This window comes from Brachionichthys hirsutus, chromosome 16 (genome assembly GCF_040956055.1).
Source record: "Brachionichthys hirsutus isolate HB-005 chromosome 16, CSIRO-AGI_Bhir_v1, whole genome shotgun sequence".
Lineage (NCBI taxonomy): Eukaryota > Metazoa > Chordata > Actinopteri > Lophiiformes > Brachionichthyidae > Brachionichthys > Brachionichthys hirsutus.
The window spans coordinates 12146449-12156448 of NC_090912.1; the positions used below are offsets into that span (position 1 = coordinate 12146449).

Below are 10000 nucleotides of genomic sequence, written 5' to 3' on the forward strand. Positions count from 1 at the left end.
TGTGAACCTGGTGTATTGGGACAACTCTTGGTGATGATTGGATGAAGGGGTAGAATTAAGGAGCACAAATAAATCCATTGCACTCTCTCCTCAGAACACTGTGTATTTGTCACTTTGTGTTTGTCCATGTTGTGTGTTCACTGCGGTGTGCACAGCCCTCTACGGCGGTAAGCAGGTAATAAAACTAATAAAATATGAATAGGCTAGTCTGCCAAGAGGGCAGGTGACGGTCACAATCACTATAAGAATAAAATTGCAAACAAAAAGGAAGCCTTCAGGCCAGAAGCTGTGAGGGCCGGGGGCTCCGCACGGCGTGTTCTCACCGACCGCGACACGAGTCCTGCAGAACGCTGCAGGGGGCTTCATTTCGACTCGCTGACATGATGGAGCGATGATGATGACTAGATCTCAGCTTGTGTGTCTGGAATGCAGCCGTAGCCGAATCACGTGGCACTATGACGTCGGCTAATCCACGTCGGCACTAACAGTCGGAGGTCACTAAAATTAATATTGAGTCGGTGTGTAGCTTTGCTAGGACTATGTCGGACTCCGTAGTTTTCTCTGGCCCCCTCCCCAATCTGACGAGTGACGATATGTTTAGCCGCATGTCGTCATTCAACCGCTGGCTGTCTAGGTGGTGTCCGGAAAACAACGTGGGCTTCGTAAATAACTGGCAGACATTCTGGGGAAAACCTGGTCTTATTAGGAGAGACGGTGTCCATCCTACGTTTGGTGGCGCAGCTCTCATTTCTAGCAATCTGACCGAGTTTGTTAGACAACCAAAACCCTGACAATCCAGAGTCGGGACCAGGAGTCAGAGATGTAGTCCTACACCCATCTCTGAGCGTCCTCTGGATCAGTCACCCACCCAGAACCCCATCCAGAACCCCACACGGAACCCCATAGAGATGGTGTCTATAGAGATGGTGTCTGTTCCCCGACCCCCTAAGGTTGTTAAATTGTACAGGAGACGTGTTACTCCTGGAAACCTTAAAAAATAAAAACTGCTGCCACAGAAATTAATAATAGTAAAACCATTAAATGTGGACTTTTGAATATTTGCTCTTTGGCGTCAAAGGCATTTTTAATAAATGATCTGATCTCAGATCAGCATGTTGATATTTTCTCTTTGACAGAAACCTGGCTGGGTCCTGAAGATTATTTCAGTTTAAATGAAGCCACGCCTCCCGGTTATGTTAACTCTCACATTTCTCGAGACGCCGGCCGAGGAGGTGGAGTTGGAGCCATCTATAACTCTGAGCTCCAGATTAACACTAAACCTAAATTAAACTATACCTCCTTTGAGAGTCTTATTCTTGGTCTGTCACTCCCAACATGGAAATCAAGCCAGCCAGTCCTGATTGTTATAGTTTACTGCCCTCCAGGCCCAGACTCTGATTTCATGTCAGAATTTTCAGAATTTTTAACAAGCTTAGTTCTGAAAGCAGAACAGATACTTGTTGTGGGAGATTTTAACATTCATGTAGATTCAGTGACGACTGCCTTGCTACTGCCTTCCTCTCATTACTGGACTCAATTGGCTTCTCCCAGATAGTGAACGAACCCACCCACAGCTTTAATCACACCCTGGATCTGGTTCTCACGTATGGTATTGATATTGATCAATTAATCGTATTTCCACTGAACCCTTTTTTATCAGACCACAAGTTCATCACTTTTACGTTTGTATTATTGGACTACGTTCCATCAAACAGAACTGCCTTGACTAGATGTCTGTCTGATGGTGCTATTGCTAAATTCAAAGAAGTGATCCCGTCAGCATTAAACTCTTTATCAAGCCTTAACATTACTGAGGAGTCGTGTGGTAACTTTAGCCCCTCCCACATAGATCATCTTGTAGGTGGTGCTGGGGACTTGATGCGCACGACGCTTGACTCCATCGCCCCCTTAAGAATTAAAAAACTAAAACCAAAAAGGAAAGCTCTGTGGTTCAATTCTGAAATTAGATTGTTAAAACAAACATCCCGAAGACTGGAGAGAAGGTGGCGCTCAACTAAATTGGAGGAGTCTTGTTTAATCTGGAAAAACAGCCTGAAAATGTACAGGAAGACGCTCCGCAAGGCAAGAGGTGCATATTACTCATCTCTAATAGAAGAGAACAAATCTAATCCAAGGTTTCTCTTTGACACCGTAGCTAGGCTGACACAAAGCGCCAGCTCTGTTGACCCTTTTGTCCCGATAGGTCTCAGTAGTGAAGATTTCATGAACTTCTTCAGTACCAAAATCGAATCGATTAGGGACGTCATTCATCAGCGTCTGCCTTCGTGTGGCATTGACCCCCCCCCCCCTGGCAATGGAAGTAGAGATACGGCTGTTACTCTTGATGGTTACTTGGATAGCTTCACCCCCATTAACTTGCAGCAAATGAGTGCAGCTATTGCCTCATCTAAACCGTGCTCTTGTCTCTTAGACCCGGTCCCAACTAAGCTACTTAAAGAAGTCTTCCCCTCAATCAGTATTGCTTTGCTAAATATAATTAATCTATCTTTACTCACAGGCTATGTACCCAAGTCTTTTAAAACGGCAGTCATTAAACCGCTTCTCAAAAAACCAACATTGGATCCTGATGTCTCGGCTAACTATCGGCCAATTTCAAACCTTCCATTCCTGTCAAAGCTTTTAGAGAAAGCAGTTTCCAGTCAGCTGTGTGAATTCTTACAAGACAATCAGTTATTTGAGGTTTTCCAGTCGGGTTTCAGAACTCATCATAGCACAGAGACAGCATTAGTTAAAGTCACCAATGACCTTTTAATAGCGTCTGATTATGGACTTGTCTCCGTGCTTATTTTATTAGATCTCAGTGCAGCCTTTGACACAATAGATCATCAGATTCTGTTACAGAGGCTGAAACAATCTGTTGGTGTTAGAGGATCTGCATTAAACTGGTTTAGATCATATTTATCTGATAGATTTCAGTTTGTACGTGTTCATGATGAATCTTCTACGTACACTGAAGTTAAATATGGAGTTCCACAGGGTTCAGTGCTTGGACCTATTCTGTTCACGCTATATATGCTTCCCTTAGGTAACATTATTAAGAAACATAGCATAAATTTCCACTGCTATGCAGACGATACTCAATTGTATCTGTCCGTTCAGCCAGACAAAGTCGATCAGTTGGTTAGACTTCAGATGTGCCTTCAGGACATTAACTCCTGGATGACCGAGAACTTCCTGTTATTAAATCTAAATAAAACTGAGGTTCTGGTTCTTGGGCCAAAGCATCTCAGAAATGTCTGTTCTAGTGTTGTAGTTGAACTAGATGGCGTCTCAGTGTCCACCAGCACCACTGCCAAGAATCTGGGTGTAATCTTTGATCAGGACCTGTCATTTCAGTCCCAGATAAAGCATATTTCAAGGACTGCGTTCTGTCACCTTCGGAATATTTCGAAAGTCAGGCACCTACTAACCCGAAAAGATGCAGAAAAAATAGTCCATGCTTTTGTGACTTCCAGACTGGACTACTGCAACTCCTTACTGTCCGGCTGCCCCAAAAAGTCTATTAAACATCTCCAGCTAATCCAGAATGCAGCAGCTCGTGTTTTGACGGGGACCAGACTGAGAGAACACATTTCCCCTGTTCTGGCGTCTCTGCATTGGCTTCCTGTTAGGGAACGGATTGAATATAAAATCCTTCTACTTACTTTTAAAGCCCTCACTGGCCAGGCCCCTCCTTACCTTACAGAGATGATTATCCCGTATTGCCCCACTAGGACCCTGCGGTCCCAAAACGCTGGCCTGCTCGTGGTTCCAAAAATTTCCAAGAGCAGACAGGGGGGCAGAGCTTCAGTTATCAAGCTCCTTTATTGTGGAATCAGCTCCCTGATTGGTTCGTGAGACAGACACCATCTCTATGTTCAAGAGTAGATTAAAGACTTTCCTTTTTAACAAAGCTTATAACTAATCAATGCAGTAATCAGTATAATCAATATGCTGTCATTAGGCAGCACTGGTGGCTTAACATCATGACACACTGAGCTCCTCCCCCTTTATCTGATTATTTATGTTATAAATAGATGTGTGCAATATGTCTCTATTCCCCGTAGTCTTGTTCGCTCTCTCCCGCTGTTTGTCCCTCTCTCTCTTTCAGGTCCTTCTGTCCGTGGTGCTGCAGAACCTGGACCTGTGTCCCTCAACACTGAAGTCCACGTCGCTAGCATTAGCATTTAGTTTTTGTCTGCTCCTGCTCTGTCTCACTATCACTTCCCTATCCATCTCCTTGACTCGTCTCCGACCTGCCATTCTCTCTCTCTCTCTCTTTCTCTCTCTCTCAACCCAGCCGGCCAGACAGATGGCCGTCCACCATGAGCCTAGGTTCTGTCCAAGGTTTCTGCCCGTTAAAGGGAAGTTTTTCCTTGCCTCCGTTGCTCTTGTGGGTCAAGTTGGGTTCTGTGTTTCCCTGCAGGTCTTTCCCTGCTAATCCTGTAAAGTGCCTTGAGATGACTTTATGTTGTGATCTGGCGCTATAGAAATAAAACTGAATTGAATTGAATTGAATCAATTCTGACACTGAGCAGACGCCAGCTCCCAATGAAGCGGCGTTCGATTTCCGGACGCGTCTAACTTCTGCAACAAATATGAGGCAGCAAATGGAGGCGCTGATACTTTGGTTGTGATGGATCATGGAAAGAAAAAGGCAAAAGGAGCGTTCTTCTTCTTTGGTCTGATGCGTGTTTCTGGGAAATGTTCTCGTTACCCGTGTGACTCGAGTCTGGGGAGTAAAACAAGGTGAAGTCTCGCTTGGCGTCGGTGTGACCGCACCGTTAGGTTGAGTTGAGTTCCATCCTAGCATCAGTTATAGACCTCCCAGATTACCAACCGCCCCAACCAGGGCAGGTCCTGTGTCCAACCGCCCCAACCAGGGCCGGTCCTGTGTCCAACCGCCACAACCAGGGCCGGTCCTGTGTCCAACCGCCCCAACCAGGGCCGGTCCTGTGTCCAACCGCCACAACCAGGGCCGGTCCTGTATCCAACCGCCCCAACCAGGGCCGGTCCTGTGTCCAACCGCCCCAACCAGGGCCGGTCCTGTGTCCAACCGCCCCAACCAGGGCAGGTCCTGTGTCCAACCGCCCCAACCAGGGCCGGTCCTGTGTCCAACCGCCCCAACCAGGGCCGGTCCTGTGTCCAACCGCCCCAACCAGGACCGGTCCTGTGTCCAACCGCCCCAACCAGGGCAGGTCCTGTGTCCAACCGCCCCAACCAGGGCCGGTCCTGTGTCCAACCGCCCCAACCAGGGCAGGTCCTGTGTCCAACCGCCCCAACCAGGGCCGGTCCTGTGTCCAACCGCCCCAACCAGGACCGGTCCTGTGTCCAACCGCCCCAACCACGGCCGGTCCTGTGTCCAACCGCCCCAACCAGAGACGCTGTCCTTGCTGATGTCTGCTATAATGGACATAATGGCCTCAACTGCTCAAAACATAAACCAGGAGTCCACCTGGACACACGAGCAGCCCTCAAGCACAGGGCGCCCCCCACGGCGAGGCCGAGGCTGGACGTTGCATGTTCTGTTGCCTTGGCAACACAAGCTCGATGCTCGCCACACCTCTGGAGTCCAGTGAAGATGAAGCCGTGTCCAAGGGACGAGTAAACCAAGTGTCCGGATTTCTTAATGAGTTAAGAAGCCAACAGATTGGCCGAAACGGATTCTTTAGCCTTTTGACCTGCCGCGAGAAATGCTAACTTGCAAGATTCAGAAATAGATCCGACAGGAAACATTCCAGCGCTGACCTGCCATCCGGGTCCCGGACCGGCCCGGATCTGGGAGCGGCCTGTTGGGGATGATGGTTGACGAGTGAATTGTGAAGGAGGTTACAGCAAGAATGCTGCAAACAGGAAGAGTCGTCAGCAATACCAAAGTTTGTTTCAACGAGCCGATCTGCTCGGGGGTGGGGGGGGGGGCGTTAAAGTAGAGCAGCCCACTTTACTGACCTTGGCTTTCGTCACATGGATTTAAAAATCCAGAAACATGTTTGACAAAATGGACTTTGACGGATGATATCGCATATATAACCGAGTCGCATTTCCTGAACCTCGTTTTGTTAATCCACGTTGCCGTTGGCGACGCAGCCCAGGCTCAACAGACTCGCCAAAGCACACTTTTGTCAGCTTTCTGTAAAGCTGACAAAAAGGTAGTCGGCTACATATGGATCAGGATCAGCACTGGACAGCTCCATAGGTAGCCGGCTACATATGGATCAGGATCAGCACTGGACAGCTCCATAGGTAGCCGGCTACATATGGATCAGGATCAGCACTGGACAGCTCCATAGGTAGCCGGCTACATATGGATCAGGATCAGCACTGGACAGCTCCATAGGTAGCCGGCTACATATGGATCAGGATCAGCACTGGACAGCTCCATAGGTAGCCGGCTACACATGGATCAGGATCAGCACTGGACAGCTCCATAGGTAGCCGGCTACATATGGATCAGGATCAGCACTGGACAGCTCCATAGGTAGCCGGCTACATATGGATCAGGATCAGCACTGGACAGCTCCATAGGTAGCCGGCTACATATGGAGCTCAGGATCAGCACTGGACAGCTCCATAGGTAGCCGGCTACAGATGGAGCTGTCCAGTGCTGATCCTGAAAGTGACGTCTTTTCCGTGGCATTGACTCTGGAATGTTCTTTATCTTCCCCACTTCGGTTGTTTTTTTGGTTTCTGCATGTCCATAACAAGACAAGGTGGTGGCTTTTTGGTTTTGCTTTGATTTTGTATCGATTATCTTTGTTCCTGCGTGATGATTGCATTTGAATGGAACTTTTCCACATTATTAGATGTTAATTTATTCCCATCACAAACTTTGGTTCATACTTATCATTTTTCTCATTTACAGTTTGGCTTTATCTCTAACAATTATTAAGTTACAACCTTTTAAAAAAGTGACATCAAAACTGAATATTTTATTGTAATTACTGTGACGGCTAAAGAGTTAAATAAAAAATAAATAGTTATTTAACAGCATGTTAATGAGTAGTTACATTTATTTTATATTAAATTGCATTACATTTAGTTACATTTTTACTGTGTTACGGTTTACATTTGGCCTTTGGAGGGGAAACATGATGCTAACGTGGCCCCCCCTGATCTACAGGAACACAGAATGTGCGACGCGTCGAGTTTCAGCTTGTGTGATTAGTTTGTTTTTGCTGCTGTAACAAACCTCGGGGGGGGGGGGGGGGGGGGGGCAGGTCAGAGGCTGGAATGTCCACGCTAGCTAACATTCATTCAGCGGCTAGCTAAAGCCCTGCTAGATTAGCGTTGACCCTGACGGGGCTATCCTGTAGTTGCTGCTGCCGGTCCAGCCAGAGTAAACATCAGGCCTTGTGTCTCGCTTCCAGGCCTCGAAATGCATCAAATATCCACATAGAATATAATCCGAGTGTGTACTGTGTGTATACATGTGTGTATACACATATACATATACATGGTTATTTATATTTATATTTTTCATTTATAAAAAAGAGAACATTTTTTGTTTTTATACATATGTATGTACAGATATAGAAAAATGACCACAATGCAACTGGGCAACAGAACAACAGACATTATTTACACCAAACAGGAAATATTGAAGTAAAAATAATGCTAATAGTAATAATACAAGAGACTTGATGGTTATTCTGGTGTTTCAGAGCATGTCCAGATCCCGTAGGAGAGTGTGGCGTGGGACTCGTGAGCGCCAGAGCGGCGTGCGGCGTGCGGCGTGCGGCGATCTGAAGCGTTGCAGATCCATTAAGTTCCAAACAATGACGGATCCGGGAACGGGGCCCGATCCTGAGACACACCAAATCCCAGAAAAGCAGATTGTTTTCCTGGGGAAGTCAAAGTGTGTAACGATGGCTTCAGTCAGTCAGGAATATCTAAGACCAAGACCAAGACCAAGACCAAGACAAAGACAAAGACAAAGACAAAGACAAAGACAAAGACAAAGACAAAGACAAAGACAAAGACGCCGATACGGAGCTTTAAACCATTTCTCAACGCATTTTTGTCTCAACTCTGGTGATTCTCTCTCACTGCAGGTCGTCATGATTTAAGTAAGAAGAAGTAAGAAGTAATTAAGGCATCCAGAGTCAAAAACGGAACAACAGCAGTGTGTGTGTGAGAGTGTGTGTTTGTGTGTGTGTGTGTGTGTGTTTGTGTGTGTGTGTGTGTGGTTCTTCAGTCCCGGTCGGCTGGTTTCTTTGCTGAGGTTCTGCGGCGGTGCCGTTTTGTGGTTTCTGATGGGTAGTCTTTAAGAAAAGGCACCGAGTTCCTCCTCTCCGTTTACCCCGTGTCCCCAGACGTGTCCCCAGACATATCCCCAGACAAACAGACGTGTCCCCAGACGAACAGACGTGTCCCCAGACAAACAGACGTGTCCCCAGACGTGTCCCCAGACGTGTCCCCAGACGTGTCCCCAGACGTGTCCCCAGACGAACAGACAAGACGTCTGCTTCCTGCCTGGTGGTGGAAGGGAAAACTTCAGTGGTGTTAAAGATGCAGGTCATAGAACGTGTCTCCTCTTCTGGTTTCCATGGCGATGCTAACAAGTCGTCTGCTCCTCCTTTGGCAGGTGAACCGTTAGAGAAGCGGCGTGTCCACGTCTCTCGTTGTCCCTGCTTTCTCCTTCCTCCATATTAATCCTCCTCAGCCAATCCAAGCACTGCACAACGCCTCCTCTGTGCGCGTGTGTGTGTGTGTGTGTGTGTGACTGTACCTACACACAATCCACAGAGAAAGAGGAAGGGGAAGAGGAGGAGGTGAAGGTGGCTGTTTGTGTGGCTCCTCCTACAACACAGGCTCTTCTTCCATTGGCTCCTCTGCTGTCCTGCAGGCGGTTCAAAATCAAACGACTTGTGTTTACAATGTGTAGCTTTAAGGGTATTGCTAACCAACGAGCTAACTAGCTGCACTTTTCAGGAATGGGTGTACCTCAAGGGTCAGAAATCAGATCCCCCTGTTTTTATTTGATGTAATAATCGTCCCCATAATTAATAATGATGCAATCAATACAATTTAGATTTTCAATAGGGAACGGTTTGATTATGAAATAACGGCGTTCCACCGACCTGCTGCTTTCAGAGGCCTGCTGCTCGGCGTCCACCGTCAGGGACGCCATGGCGCTGACGGTCTCTGCCTCGTCCTCTGATTGGCCCTGAGCCCCTTCGGGGGGGCCGTCCGGCAGCGAGTGTCCACTCGTCTGAGACAAGCTCTGGAGACAAGGCCAGTGTTTGCCTTCGGACGGAGAGAGACACGGGGTCAAGGGTCGGCACCGGATGTGTGTGTGTGTGTGTGTGTGTGTGTGTGTGTGTGTGTGTGTGTGCGTGTGTGTGTGTAAGTCTGTGTGTGGTTCTAGTCCCAAATACATTAGTCTTGTTGACCTTTTATGCTGATATAAAATGTAACAATAATCAGTGTTGTAAACTTTAATTGATATTAAAACCCCATAAAGTCCCAAAAGGAGAGGAAATAAATTATTTATTTTACTCATTCTGATCCAAAACCTAAAATGCCAATCACAAATGTTGGAGTCTCCATCCGCTAAAACCTGAAATGTATAATTGTCACACTGACATCATCGTTATTGTCATGTCATGATTTCAGATCTAATATTGGGCTTCATTATAAATATACAATATTAAATGGGTTATCCTGTGGAAACTAGTTTAGGGTGCTAACAGTGTAAGAAATTAAACATCATGAAACAAGTAACGTTATTATCCCTGCTGTAAAAACAAGCGTTATTACAGACAGTCCTAATTAATACATAATTATTTAACTGTACTATTCTTTGTGTGTTTTACATTTGTTTGTTCTTTTTGCTCAGAGCTTGACCTGCCAGAGTTCCAGAGGATCTATGTCTGGCTCTCACCCTCCAGCTCACCCTGAACGCTGCCCAAATACTGACTCGCTGATATCAAGAGCCAGAAAGCTCGTCCACACTGAGAGCAAATCATCAGCGGCAAATGAAGTATTAAGTCTGAGATTG

At 46.8% G+C, this 10000-nt stretch overlaps 1 protein-coding gene across 1 annotated transcript in view; it reads right to left on the minus strand.

Annotated features, from left to right (window-relative positions):
* Window positions 1-7229: 7229 nt before the first annotated feature.
* Window positions 7230-10000, minus strand: part of hdac5 (histone deacetylase 5) — a 23227-nt gene continuing 20456 nt past the window's right edge. Inside the window, exons 22-23 of the mRNA XM_068750171.1 lie at window positions 9081-9246; window positions 7230-8839 (exon numbers count right to left, since the gene is read on the minus strand). Of these exons, the coding sequence (XP_068606272.1) occupies window positions 8800-8839; window positions 9081-9246 (206 nt within the window). The 3' untranslated portion in view covers window positions 7230-8799. The remainder of the gene's footprint in view (window positions 8840-9080; window positions 9247-10000) is intronic.